The sequence below is a fragment of the Girardinichthys multiradiatus genome, chromosome 7 (assembly GCF_021462225.1).
Source record: "Girardinichthys multiradiatus isolate DD_20200921_A chromosome 7, DD_fGirMul_XY1, whole genome shotgun sequence".
NCBI lineage: Eukaryota > Metazoa > Chordata > Actinopteri > Cyprinodontiformes > Goodeidae > Girardinichthys > Girardinichthys multiradiatus.
The window spans coordinates 34,509,177-34,524,251 of record NC_061800.1 but is presented as its reverse complement, the minus strand read 5'-3'; the positions used below and the strand labels follow the sequence as shown (position 1 = coordinate 34,524,251).

General features: G+C 39.8%; 1 protein-coding gene across 3 annotated transcripts in view; it reads right to left on the bottom strand.

Moving 5' to 3' along the window:
• Positions 1-15,075, bottom strand: part of LOC124871448 (ephrin type-A receptor 3-like) — a 61,300-nt gene that overhangs the window by 29,164 nt on the left and 17,061 nt on the right. For all 3 annotated transcript variants that reach the window (XR_007039019.1, XM_047370732.1, XM_047370733.1), the window contains exons 5-9: positions 13,723-13,828; positions 13,157-13,221; positions 11,106-11,231; positions 7,392-7,577; positions 1,344-1,405 (exon numbers count right to left, since the gene is read on the bottom strand). Coding sequence is in view for 2 of the 3 variants with exons in the window: in XM_047370732.1 (XP_047226688.1) it covers positions 1,344-1,405; positions 7,392-7,577; positions 11,106-11,231; positions 13,157-13,221; positions 13,723-13,828 (545 nt within the window). In the remaining variant the exon portion in view is untranslated. The remainder of the gene's footprint in view (positions 1-1,343; positions 1,406-7,391; positions 7,578-11,105; positions 11,232-13,156; positions 13,222-13,722; positions 13,829-15,075) is intronic.

Below are 15,075 nucleotides of genomic sequence, written 5' to 3'. Positions count from 1 at the left end.
CAGAGTTGGGATGCCACAATTTAGATTTAGAGTTCATAAATAGGTTGACGCTTATTTTAAATATTAAATTATTAGTTTTTCATAGTTTTTTTTTTCTTTCATTGTTAAAAAAACGTTGATGTGAATTGTTTTTTTTTTTTTCTTCTTTTATAATAAATTAGCACATCATCAAGTGCAATAGAAGAAAAACTAGATAAAACTGCTTTTACACAAAATAAGTTGCAATTAAACACATTGAAAACACAGATATTTTCTTTCCACAACAAAGGGAAAAAGATGAAAGAATTGGCCTGCCTGCCTGTTCTTTCTCAACAACCGTTCATCCCATCAACTTCCATTACAGCTGCTGTGTTGCCTTCTTTCAAAGAGTGATGGTTTCTTTTTTGGAATAGAACCAAATTATTTAGAATGTTGTCAGAAATCCAAACTATAATTTAAACAATTGTCTCATAAATCAAAAAAAATATTTGAGAATGGCATTTTAGATTATCTTTATACCACTGTCCTTTAATCTAGGTAAATTACAGACATTGTGATGGTAACTGTTGCATCATTAATTGAATTTGTTTTTTTTCTGTTGTGCGAATTCATAACAAATATCATAAGAAGGTGCTTTACAAGACAGAAATATCAAACTTCTAAACCTAAATTTAGAATTAGATTAATACACTCATACAGACAGATTCAAACGTACACAGATTGCAATTTGATCCTGGTTACGATACAATGCAATCAAATTCAGTTTAGAAAGTTCTTTATCTAAGCCCAGCTGATTGTATTAAAATGGACTTTACAGCAATCCCTCCTCCAGTTGCCAGCAGAACTTCCTTTCAACAGGAAAATACCTCTAGCAGAACCTGGCTCAGTATGAATGGCCATCTGCCACACTGGACTGGGATTTTGAGAAGACAGAGTAGACATACAAAACATGCAAATTCACAGGTCCAGAAGTACCTTCTATGTTAAAAAAAAGTCAACAGAATACAAGTACTTAGTGCCCACAATCGCTGCTTATATTGCTTTGCCCAGGAGAGAGATTAAATAGTTAAGTTTCTATATTCAAAATTTTTTTATCAAGGCATGCTGAACAAAAAACTAATATAAAATATGTATGCTGAAAGATGCTTAAATATACTTTTGCTAATCTCACACAGATTGAACTTTTCTTTCATTTCCAGTCACTATTTTAGAAATAAGATACCAAGTTTTGTTTTTCACACCCATTCCCCCTGAACAAAAATGTTGTGTTTCTTAATTGTCAGTAGTTGTATGATTTGTACTTCTACTGTGCATAATAAGTCATCAACGCCTCCAGTGGTGCATGTGTATAAGTAATTACTTACTCTTAAGAAGCTATCGAGGGATCCGTTCTCCATGTATTCAGTGACAATCATGACAGGCTTACCTGCAAAGAGGAAACTTCTGTCAATGGTGATATTTCTTACAAAGACAGACTCTCAGGAAAGATGTATTATCAGAAATGGGAAAAGTGAAATCTATTCAATAGAGAGTTTGGTGAATTGAGTTAAAGCAAAAATATGAGCCCCATAATGGCAACCAAGTTGAACTCAGCCTTTTTCTTTCTCTTACACAAGCGTCAGTTAAGTCTTGTCACAGGATTCCTATAGGTCAGGTGTCAAAGTGAGACATCGTTATGTCTTTCGATCATCTGTAGATCCACGCTTCCTTTTGCCATCTGTACTTGATCAGTCAAAGTGCAACACCAGGGTTATTCCAAAGAAAGTAAAAAATAAAAATCTTCAAATCATCCTGATGTTGATTGAAGAGAGTCAGGTTAAGGACTTGTTAAAGTCCCAGATGCATTTTCTGTATGTCACTTTTGACTTAACAGTAGCTTGTGTTTCTTCTACAATTTGATACTGTGCCCTCCTTCCCCCTGCCCCTTTTTATTTCTGACCTAGAAACAAAAACACAAAGTTTAGGCGGGTGACCAGGAGGCCGTCCCGAGCAGGCACAAAGTTCAGGCGGGTGACCAGGACGCCTTCCCGAGCAGGCACAAAGTTCAGGCGGGCGACCAGGAGACCGTACTGCGCAGGCACAAAGGTCAGGCGGCCAACCAGGACGTCGCCCGTGCAGGCACAAAGTTTTGGAGGTTGTCCCGCGCAGGCACATAGTTCAGACGGGCACGAGGACCTGCAACACAGAGTCCTGGGCGGTCGCCTGCGAAGGCGTCGAGGCTGGCAGCAAAGACGTGGAGGCCGAAAGAGGCGTAGAGACCGTGAGGCTGGTGACGAAGGTGAAGACAAGGAGGCCAGCAGAGGCGTAGAGACCATGGCGGCCGGCAATGGCCGGCAATGGCCGGCGACGGCCGGCGATGGCGGTGAAGACGGAGACTTGGAGGCCAACAGAGACGTGGAGACCGTGGCGGCCGGCGACGACAGTGGGAACCTGCAGGTTGGTCAGGAGGCCGGCCGAGCAGAGTAGAGGACTCCCGGTCTGGAGACCGGCCGAGCAGAGTAGAGGACCAACGGTCTGGAGGCCGGCCGATCAGAGAAGAGGACTCCCGGTATGGAGGTCGGCACCGAAAGAGCAGGCGATCAGGAGACCGGCAGATCAGAGTAGAGGACCCTCGGTGTGACAGATCTGGAGGCTGACCATGGAGTGTAGAGGGCCCCCCAGAAACTCGGTGGAACTCCGGAGACTTGGAGTCAGGCTTGGAGTCAGGCTTGGAGTCAGGCTTCAATTCCACGAGCACCCACCAGAGGAAACCTAGGAGGTGCTCAGAACCAGGATGTGGAGGCGGCCCGCCCAGGGGCTCCTCCAGAACATGACCTGGCAAACCATCAGAGGCTGAAGCAGAGCCTGGCGAACCCTCAGAGGCTGAAGCAGAGCTTGCAGGACCCTCAGAAACCGATGCAGCGTCTGGGGGACCCTCGGAGGCCAGAACCCCTCAGAGACAGAGTCTGGGGACGGTTTGTCCTCAAACCCTTCATCACAGGGTTCAGGAACCCGGACGAGGACCAGTTCCTCACTGAACCCCTGGAAGGCCTGCAGACTAGGAGCAGGAGCTGAGGTGTCGCGTCCACCCTCAGTGGTGTGAGCAGGAGCTGAGGCGTCGCTTCATCCCTCAGTGACGTGGGCAGGAGCTGAGGCGTCGGCGAGACCCTCAGTGGCTTGGGCAGGAGCTGAGGCATCACCGAGACCCTCAGTGGCGTGGGCAGGAGCTGAGGCATTGCCGGGATCCCTAATGACTTGAGCCGAGGCATCGCTGGGACCCCCGATGACTTGAGCCGAGGCGTCGCCGGGACCCCCAATGACTTGAGCCAAGGCATTCCCGGGACCCCCGATGACTTGAGCCGAGGCGTTCCTCTTCCGACGTCCTCTGAGGCGTTTGGAGGAGGTTGAGGCATACTTGGGCGACACAATGGCGGTGCTCTGGAGACATGACACGGGCTGAGCTGCAGCTGCTTTCTGGAGCCTTGGCGATGGCTGAGCTGCAGCGGCGCTCTGGAGCCTTGGTGTGGACTGCTCTGCAGCAGCTCTCTGAAGACCTGGCGTGGGCTGGACTGCAGCACCATTCTGGAGACCTGGCTTAGACTGCTCAGCTGCAGCGCTCTGGTGGCTCGGTATGGGTGAAGGTGGATGGCAGTAAAACTCCAGATGCCACAGCAGCGGCCATGGGAGACTCCTCCTTGCCAGCTAAAAAGCAGGAAGGTGCGCGCCGACGTTTCCGGCGGCGGGAGAAACATGCCGGCTTTGCTGCCGGATCAGGGCACGCAACCAGGGGAGCAGGCGGAGAACAGAGCTGAACCACCTCATGCTCCATCTGCTCCAGCAGCAGTGGAGAAGGCAGAACCTCCAGATCGGCCAGCGGATGTTTCATCGCCTTCGCCATCTGCTGCTGACCCAGCGATCCCTGGCGCTCTCCTGCCTACTGTCCACGAGGTCCATGTTTGGCGGAAACATTCTGTCAGGATTAATGCAACAGAGGACCCCGGAATGCAGACAAGCAGGCAGCATGACAGTAGGTGAAAAGATATAATCTGTAGAAAAAACCAAAACTCACTCAAAAGAGGAGGCAGGAACAACACAATAAATGGGCAGGGAAGACAGGCAAAGCATGATCCGAAAAACGAGGTGACATGATCTGAAATGTTTCCGACAGGAGAAAACAAAACGTGGCTAGAGCAGAACGGAAATCCAAGGATACAAACTAACAGAAATACAACTAGAAAAACATGAAACTAAAGCATGACCAGATCCAAAAAACCTAACTTGACAAAACATGAACAAGAAGACAAAAACTAAAGCATTACCAGAAGCATGATTCACAATCTATCAATAATAATAATAATAATAATAATAAACCAAAAACACCCACAAAACATGACAAAAAACATATCATTATTCAAATAAAGCTGGTGTTAAACAACCTCCACCCACACCCACTTCCTAAAAGGCTGTGATGGATTGCTCACTTTACCAACAAATACTTCTTATAGTGGCCAACAGGAACACACTCACACACCCACACACTATCCTCTTTCCTGTCCTCCGCCCTCTTCCCTTCCCTCTTTCTCTCTATTCTCAACTTTGGCAGTAAAGATAAAGGCCCCCAGACCCCTTTGTTCTGTCAGCTAAAGTGCGAGGGATCTGTGCAAATGCAGATGTGTGTGTAGGGGTTCAAAAGAGAAGAAAGCATATACGTGTGTGTGTGTGTGTGTCTTTCTGATCCTGCAAACATGTAACCCGTGAATCAGCCAAAAGCAGCAGCAAGGTAAATGGGGTGTGAAAGTCTCAGGATTATTAAGAATTAACAGGAGCAGCTTAATAAATCACCCTTCAGCTGTGTGTGTTTGGGGGTGTAGGTGTGTGTCTGTGTGGGGAAGCATATCAAATGGACCCTCTAAAAGCCACTTGTGCTGCTCTGACTTATACACATGTGTTCAGGACATCCCAACAAATGTCACATACACACATGTACCCAGTGTGTCTTCTGTATCAGACTTAGAGCAAGACATCAACTAGTCCTGGCAGGATTCTTTACTGGCTCATTAATACCAGAGAGAGTGGCATCATTATCATCATACATTTGCTTTCAGATATCTGAGACTGCATGTAAAAGGATCCATAAGCACACAGGTGCATTTAGAATATAATATAATTTTAAATTATTGTACTTCAGTAATTCAGTTATTTTCCAGTTTTTTCTGAAACATTTTTTTGAAAGCTTTTATCAAAATTTATGGAAATAAACTGTTGAAATATATCACTGTGTGTGTTATTAAATTGTTTAAAATGTTTGCATTCAAAGTCCCAGAGATATGCTTCATGTGTTTCTCATCTCCCCAAGCCTCACCTCTTACTGGCATAGCATAATGGGGAAGATTAATAACACTCTAAACTCCAATATAGTTGCTGTGTTTGCATTGAGGATGCAAAAGGCAACAGTTGGTAGCACTGTTGCCTTGCAGCAAGAAGGTCCTGGGTTCAAATCCCAGCCTGGGTTTTCTACAGGGAGTTTGCATTCTCTTCCCATTCATGGGGTCTCTCCGGGTATTTTGCCTTCATCCCACAATCCAAAAGCATGACCGTTAGGTTAATTAGTCCCTCTGAATTGTTTGTCCTGTGTTGCCCTATGTTGAACTGGCGACCTGTCCAGGGTGTACCCTTTAAAAAACCTAACTGCAGATGGAGATAAGATTGATAAAAGTCAAGAAGGTGAAAACAATTTTAAGAATCAGTTAATCAATCAGCACTAAGTTTTTGTTAGATAGTGGAAAATGAGGCAAGTAAAAATAAGACAGAAATGCAGGGCTAAAAATCTAGAAAAGTCAGGGGAATTTCTTCAGGTATTTTATTCAGCTCTTTAGAACAAGCAACTGAACAACTTAACTAGGCAAATGCCGCAGGGATAGTAAGGGGCCAGACCTATTTCTGAGCGGCAAAGTTCAGACTCATTATTTCCCTCTTTCTTCAGTCGTTCCCTTTTAAAGAGGCCTTGTGTGTGCTAATGATGGTCTTAAAAAGAGGCCCAGAGGGGTGCAAGCCAGAGATATGGATTTATGGATTTAATGCTTGTGCTTGACACACACTTTGATCAGAGCACATTGATCTGCAGAGATTTATACCACAGCAGCTAAATAAAGTTGTCGCTTTTACACAGCAGTGTGGGGCATTTGTGGAACCATTTGTCAAGGACAGTTGCATATCCAAGTTTAAAATTAGCAACAAAAACACTATTCTCACAGAGAATCTCTTAAAACCACGTTCTTTTCTGTGTTTTCTGCTTCACAATTTCATCTTTTTCTTTTGTAAAATGAAAAAAAAAAAAAAAACATTTACCTTTATAATAGCTAATCAAAAATACATTCAGTATTCATAAGTTTGAACTTTTGCAAATTGTGTTACATTGCAACTACAAACCTTGAGTGCGTTATATTGGGATTTGAAAATATTAGAAAGTATAAATTGTGAAGTGGTGAACATGGTTTCCAAAATGTTTTACAAATAAAAAACCCAAAAATGTGATGTGCATGCAAGGTAAATGTCCTGCCCAGCCTCAAGTCTTTTGCAGCCTTTAACATGCTTTCTTCCTGAATTGACCCTATATTGCTTCATTCATCGTCCTCTGACCAGCTTCTTGGTCGCTGCAGATGAAAAACACCCCCATATTATGATGCTAGCACCACCATGATTCTTGGTGGTGATGATATATTCAAGGTAATATGCAGTGTAAGCTTTCTTCCAAACAGCATTTTGCACAAGGCCAGAAGTTTCGATGTCATTGGGCCAGTGCATCTTCTTCCACATGTTTTGCTGTGTCCCCTAAATGGCCTATGGAACTACTCTGTCTTGGTCCATCACATAAAATTCCCAAATAATACATTGTACTTTGTGGTTGCAATGTGCTAAAATATTTTTTAAAAATTATGAAATTCATAACTCAACAGGTATGAATTGTGGAATTGTACCTCTATATAAAACTAAATTGTAATAGTTATCTAATAGCTGTAACTTATAGCTGTTGACTCTGTTTTCAATTTTTTAATTTTTTTATTAATTCAATTAATTTCAATTAGTTAATTTGCAAACTTCTAAGCACAACTTTTTGAGTTAAGAGTACTTACACTTACACAATAAGCAACATATTTCTATTTAGGATATTTATTATTTTCCTTCTACTTGAGAGTTATGTGCTTCTTCTTGGTTTATCATATAAAATGTTAAAATGCAGTCTGAGTTATATGTGTTAAATAGGAAAATGTTTTGGGATTATACATACTTTGCAAGGTATCGTAGTCATATACTAGCGTCTCAGATATTCATCAAACAAAATGAAGCTGCAGTGACTGACAAATGGGAAGTTGAGGGAATAGTTATCTTTTTGTGTGTCTTTAAATATTTAAATGAATTATGAACACACTTACTGCGTGTCACTACACCCTCCAGTCTGATGATATTGGGGTGATCAAACTGTCCCATGATTGATGCTTCTGCAAGGAAGTCCCGCCTTTGCTTGTCTGTGTAACCTCCTTTAAGAGTCTTGATGGCCACACAGATCTCCTTCTTGCTGGGCAGCTTAAGGCGACCACTGCACACCTCCCCAAACTCGCCTAAAGACAAAATAATATAGACACAATACAAATCACTTGTTTGACTGCATGTTATTTCAACCTGGAAAAACTCAAAAAAGGGAGAAACAATGAGATAATGATTAGCAGGTTTATTAATGCACATTATCTATTTGGAGCTCAGACCCTGGAGGAAGACGTGTAGTCTGAGGATGACGTGAACTAGAAAGGCCATTTTAGGATTAGGATTAGGTACGTCTTCCCCCCTGGGAATCCAATCCTGATGGTGGAGTGGCCTGAAGAAGTTCGTAAGGAATATGGGAGCCAGATGGTGGAGAAAGGGGAGGAGGAGGGTCGAAGCTCAGCAACGAGCAGTGTCTTCCATGATGAAGGTCTTTAAATATAATGTCTTGGGAGATGATTGGACGAGGAGAAGAGCAGACCCGTCTCTGATTGGAGCGTTATGGAGGAATAACCAGGAGGAGCGGAGGCGGTGAAGGTTAGTCTTCCATGTTGAATTTTCGTTAAAAGTCCATTTCTGATTTGTCAAAATCAAACAATAACTGGCATTTGGGAATTCCAGAAATCATATAATTATATACATTTACTTACAACGTATCAGAGTATTGGAACTTTAAAGAAGAACATTTTTTCTCTAAGATAGAAAATCAAATGTAATTTTTATTTTATTTTCCACTTCAAAATTTCTTTGGATACACATTGCTAAATAAATGAATGTTATGTACAGTAAATTAATAGATATAAGTCACTGATTCATGCAGGTCAGTTTGATTCCAGTTTACCCTGTTTGGATTTATTTTTGTACCCTGTAACTGCACATGCTCGATTTAATCCTTATTGTTTTTACTTTTTTTTGATTTTGCAGAATCGTTGAACTGTTAAAATTTACATTCCAAATTATGACTCAACAGACAATAATAAGATTTCTCAACTTTATGTTGATCTGAAAATATTTTTTTTTTTTCAATATTTAGAGAGAATACTGAGCTTTCTATGATCGTGACAAGATGACTGTGTTTAGTTTATCCTAAACTAAACCAAGTGAGTCTGTGGATGTGCATGTCTTTGAAAGGGACTGTAAGCATTTTAGGTAGTCTAGCCACTTCTAAAGCCCATCTGATAGACGTTTGGCTAGACTATACATCAACAGTTGACTGTGCATACTACTTGTGTCGTGTTTGAATGTGTGTCGCACCCAAAAGCATGCACACCCTGAATATGTATATGTGAAGTGATGTTAGAACTGGGACATGCAAATCTTTTTGTCATTCCAGTACAATTATACCCAAAAGCAGATCTGGATCATAAAGCATGGGTCAAACAGTGGACATAAAGCAGTAGTCTGGAATGACTTAAACCAAAATAATTACAACCTGTCTAAATACCAAAAAGTATTCCTGTTCTTCCCTGCTTTGCTTCATTCCCCCGGCCGTCAGATATGCACGGGAAAAACAGGGAGAGGCACTTTCTTCATGCGGTCACTCTGTGAAAGAGGATCCTGCTCTAATAAGGCTTAATTAGGGAAACTCACTCCTTTCCTTCTCTTTTCAGGAGAGCCAGGGTATCCAGATTTCATGCTCAAGTCTGACCCATCTAAGAGGAGGAGGAGTCTGTGTTTTTCTTGGTTTTTAACACTGGGTCACAAGTTGGCAACAAGATCAAAGTCTAGCTTTTGATCACAGATGGGGTTGATGTAGAGTTAAGGAAAGAGAAGGAATGTTGTGTTTTGTTTCTTCTCAGTGTACGCATGCTTATCTGAATACTGTCTAAGCTGCTTATTACCAGCAAAATCTCTCCATGGCTCAATCCAAGCATGGAACAGAACATGGAACAGAACTTAATATGTTCCAGTAGACTAAACATTTTCTTAACCACTTATCTGCACTGTCATCAACTTCATACTGGTATAAGGTAAACATATGTTTTAACAATGTAAGGTATCATCTTTTTATTGTGCAAACTTTGTTGTTCAAACAATATGATTTTCATGTTTGTACAATATATTATCCCATTAGTACAATATAATATTTACATTGTAAGAACGTGAAACGTTTTTGGTATTACGTGATAAATATGTATATGTAATTTGATATTAATATGCTTGGAGATAGCATAGGTTTCAGAAAGACAGCCACTGTCTTTAATGGCTTTGTCTGCCTTACCCTCCAGGTGGAAGGTGTAAATGACACTGGAAGTTATCAGTCTTCATTAATTGAGTAGGTAATATATTGGCTATAATGTAACATTACTTCTTGGTCTTATATAATCCCCACATTTTCTGAGGAACTGAACGTTGTTTTTTCATAAACTGGAAGCTATAATCATCAAAATAAACAGAAACCAATGTTTGAAATATATCACTATGTGTATGATGAATCTGTATAATAGATAAATATGACTTTTTGAATTGAATTAGTGAAATAAACAAAATTTCAACGATAACCTAATTTATTGCAAAGCACCTGTATGTGAAACCATAAATAGTTATAATATAATTGTATTTGTTTGTCTTTTTGTGTTATTTTGCTGTTTTTCCTACAGCATTGCTTTTGAATATCTTTTCACTAGTTATTTTTTATGCTTTCTTCCTGTAAAGTGACGGGCAGACTTGCTTATAGATTTAGCAAAAGTGCCTCGTATACAAACGCGATAATTATCAACATTTATTTTAATTGTACTAAAGTATTAAACTTTGTATCACCCTTCTAAAATAAAAGCAGCTCTCTTGAATATAGTCCAGCGTCTTGTCAGGTTCTATTCTCTCACGTCATCCTATCAGCTTTACAGTGTGAAGGGCTGATGGGACTCTGGAGAGCAGTCTCCTCTTATGTGCCGGGGACTGAATCTATCAATTTTGACTGAACTCGACATGAATCATAATGCATTACCCTCCAGTCTTCACTGCTGCTCAACTTTTCAGGATTACAGGATGGGAAGGTAAAGAAAAAAATAAGAAGAAAGGAATTTGTTTTATTTCCAGAATAAAGTTCATAGCATTTGCTTACAGTAAAAGGGGATGAGGTATAGAGCAAAGCAGTTGAAGGTTTTCTCATTTTACATTCTGTTTTCCTCTACTATTGTTACCAAGTAGAAAGATGTATGGATGTTAAACAATATCATATACATGTTTATATTGTTGTTGCACAGTTTTTAACACAGTGATAACCCACCCACTGCTTTGAAAATGTTGATAGATGTTGAATCACTATGTCCACAACATTTATTCCTCACATGATTGCTTTTGCTGCGTAGATGCATCATGAAAAACTCCATAACTAGTGGTGCAATAATGAATACTTTTTGCAGCATTATTATTCTTCCTTTGATTGTTTCAATAGGTCATTTTGAAATCAGGGTCAGGAGAAAATTTCTAAAAGACATATTGTTACAATTAAAAATTGGGGAGGCTCTATTTTTACAAGTCTAATTAGAACCTAGGAGCTGATTATATCCATCCTTCAACATATTCTGGCAATACTAAAAACTTGCTCAATACAACTCACATGGTGTATGTGTGAGAGATCCAACAATGTGTTCCTTCAGTCTTACCTGCTCCCACGACTTTATCAATAGCAATGCAGGAGGCGTCAAGCTCTTTGGCAAACTCATGAACAGCCTGGCTCGGGTCCTCATATGTGTGGGGGTCCACGTAAGTTCTGATACCTGGCAGACGCACTGCAGAAAACATAAGAGGGAGAGATCAGTTACAAAAAGGTAACTTTGTTGTCTTCAGAATAAATCACCATACCCGTGCTAGCTGCATAACACATTTATTCCAATAGTTCAAATTAGTCCCAAAACAGTTCTCTTAAAAAGATCAATGTGAAGTATTCTAACACACGGTTGGTTACACCATGTATTCAAAATTGGTGGTATTCAAAAATAAAATCAAAAAAATTTTTTTGGCTGTGCTTAAAGAATAATACGTATCTAAAATTAGTAAAATTATAATAAGTTGCAATAATCAATGCTTTACTTCAACATAAAATATTTTTAGAAGTAATTTATATTAATTATTGAGTGTTTGTATTACAAAAGCTTGCCCACATCTACAGTCAGAACAATGACTAAATAATTTAAAACAACAGAACTTTTAAACACAAGAATGGACAACTGCCCACGTTTATCTGACACCACACAATCAGTGGGATGGTAAGTAGGTAAAATAATTGCCAAAGATCCTTGGGGTCAATACGTCTCCAACAACGACCTTTAGATCCTACAGATTTTATTTTTTGCCATATCATCCCAAACATAATTTTTTGGAGTTAACTAAACTCTGCTTGGATTAATACTTCCTTTAAGATAAAAAAAGAGAAGACACAACTGTAATTGGAATATTTAGCAACAAACCCTTCGAGTAGGTTAAGCATGAATCAAAAGATGAATATGTGAAAGAGCATCTGTTTCTCTTCCTTTTTCCAAAAGTGATGGGAACCTTTTAGAGAATATAGGACTACCATGACATTTTAAGGAGATATCTGGTGGGCTTTGCTAGAAAAACTGGCCATCCGTTCTTTCTGTAAGGTAATCATACCAACATAAAGCCAAATAAACACAGACATTGTTCACCAGTCATAAAATGAACCTTCTTCCACGACTATCTCCATCCCAAGATCTAAATTCAATAGAAAATGTGTGGGATGAGCAGAGTTAATCAGAGGATTAAATTTAAGATGACTCAGGAATACGATGATGTTGTGCAAAGAGGAACCGTCATTTCCATGCCTTGTGAAATATTCTAATAAAAAGTCTCAGTACTGACCTACTGGCAAAGGGGGTTTGTACAAAGTAATAGCAGCAACCGTGGCACAAGTGATTTGATAAAATACAGTTATTTCTTTATATGTATGCTTCCCCTTTGAATGCACTAAAATGTGCAATTGTAATGTGTATATATTTTTACAGATTAATAATCCGTTTTATCGCTGTGGAATTTCCTGGCGTTTTCCAGTCCAGTAGGACGAATGTTTTTATTTACATAGTCTTTAAGAATCAGTGGTCCTGTCTGTTTTTATATGGCAGATTAAGAGTGTTGATGTTGTGTTTTAGTAGCCCTGTCATGATGAAATTTATGTTCTGTAACTGACCCACACCAATTATTCACAAGGCAGTGAGCAGCATCTGTTTAGTGCCTGGGAAGTTTGGGGCTAATGCTGCGGCAAGGGTTAAAGGTACAATGATGTCAAGTAAATATGGTTTATTTGAGATGTTTGGAGAAGAACAATGGGCAAAATGTCAAAGTTTAAAATAACGAAAATGTAAATAAATTCTGTTTTTATCAATTTATTTTTCCCAAATACATACGTTTTTCGTTCTGGGGAAAAAAAAAAAAATTTGAATGGTTCTTTAGACTTCTTTGTATTGTGTTTGGACACTGACTAAAGTTTTCCTTTCAATAAATTCACATTAATTAAGACACATCCTTTTTTAACATTGTCCAGTGTTTATTGAAATTAAAAATTGACATGAAATCAAGTTGACCTCATCAGCCCTTAAGCAAGCATTGAATAAAGTGTTACACTGCAGCTAGCTTTTCAAGTTCAAGAAATGACAGTAAAGCATGCAGGATTGAAAAAGACAGAGTAGAGTATACTTACAGTGGCCATTGCCAAAGTGAAGTCTTTTCTCATCAGGATGTTTGGATTTGCTGCGGCAACAAAACCTGCCAATTCAGACATAAAAAATTCAAACTAGCACCACAGTTTTCAGTATGACTTCAGCCAGTGGCACAGCCTAGAGGCTGGGGAGGCCTTTGTGTGTGTGTGTGTGTGTGTGTGTGTGTGTGTGTGTGTGTGTGTGTGTGTGTGTGTGTGTGAAATCAGCTCTTATAAGCCTAGTGAGGATATGTAAGTCTTGTAATGTGCCATGAATTTACAGCATGGCCTGTCTGAAGTCTTCTGTCGGCCAACTTAAGGGACGCATCTGCTTCCAAACACCACACACACAAATACACACACACACAGCTTGAATATGCTTTCTCAGAAATACAAGAAAACATATGTTTTTGAATAAAAATTTGTAGTGTGTGATGTAAAAGGTAAATAAGTAATTTTAAAAACACTTATTCAATCAGCAATCAGTTTCAGCTGAAGGCAGAGAGTAAACAGAAAGATGAGATTGAAGGAGAAAACACTCAGACTTATATGACTGATTTGGGACAGACCTGCCAATCAGGACATAGAGCAGCACGGTGAGCAGTATGATCGCCACTGCACAGGAAATGGCAATTAAAACAACCTGGCTGTTCTCACTGGATATTGAGAAGGCTGCTGAAAGAAAACCAAGCTGTTTTAGGGACATCAAAAAACATATATCCCCAGTATTCTAATCAAAGACAAAGAAGAGGTTATCCATCAAGTGCTTTTCATATTTTGTTGCAACACAACAATAAACACTTACGTATTTTATTGGGAATTGTGGTGAGAGATCAACGCAAACTAATATACAAATTTGCAATGTATAGAGATGGAAACTTTTCACCCATTCTTGCAAAACAGCTTGAGCTGTCATGTTTTTGTCTGTTTCTTGAAAAATCAGAGTACAAGCCTTACCACAGATTCTCAGTTGGAATTTGGAATGGACATGAACTGAGAATACATGTTTATTCATCGATCTAAACCATTCTATTCTAGCTCTAGACAAATGTTTAGTATTGTTTTTCTGCTGGAAGGTGAACATCTGCCAAAGTCTTTTGAAGGCTCTAACAGTTTCCTTTTGTCCTAAACTGTCCTGCATTTCGCTCTTTCTATATTATCTGAGTACAGATACCTACAGCATAACACTGCAACACCATGGCTGACTGTTGGGATGGTGTGTTCAATGTGATCTGCAGTTTTAATTTTTCAACACATGTACCATTTTGTGTGTTGGCCAAAATGTACAACCTATCCAGAGCTCCTTCTTCCACATGTTTGCTCTATCCCCTGCATGGCCTGTGTTAAATGACAGGCCATGCAGGGCTTCTTTTGGCTCTCCTGTAACAATGGTATCCCTCTTATCACTCTTCCATAAAAGGCAGAATCGTAGAGCCCACAACTAATACTTTTCTTTTCACCAGATTCTCCCACCCGAGCTATGGATTTCTTTAGTTCCTCCAGAGTAACTATTGGCTTTTGGCTATTTCATTAAGTTTAAGGTTGCTCACCTTGCCATTTCTTGGTAGGTTTGCAGATGTGCTATAACCTTTATTTGGGGGATTGAGGAAGGCTCTGTGAAATATTCAAAGATTGAGGTATTATTTTTTTAACCTAGATGTTTCAAACTTTTCTGCAACATGGTACCTGACCTGTCTGCTATTTTTCTTGGTCTTCATGATGCTATTTGTTTACTAATGTTCACAGAAAATTATCCCAGGCCTTCGCAGAACAGCTGAATTTACACTGAGATTAAATTACACACATATTGTTTCTATTTATTATTTAATGGACTTCTGTATTCAGATAGTTACAATGGATTTTATTTAGGGGTATCAGAGTAATGGAGCCAAAGTAAATGTTAATGTCAAACTTTTCAAACT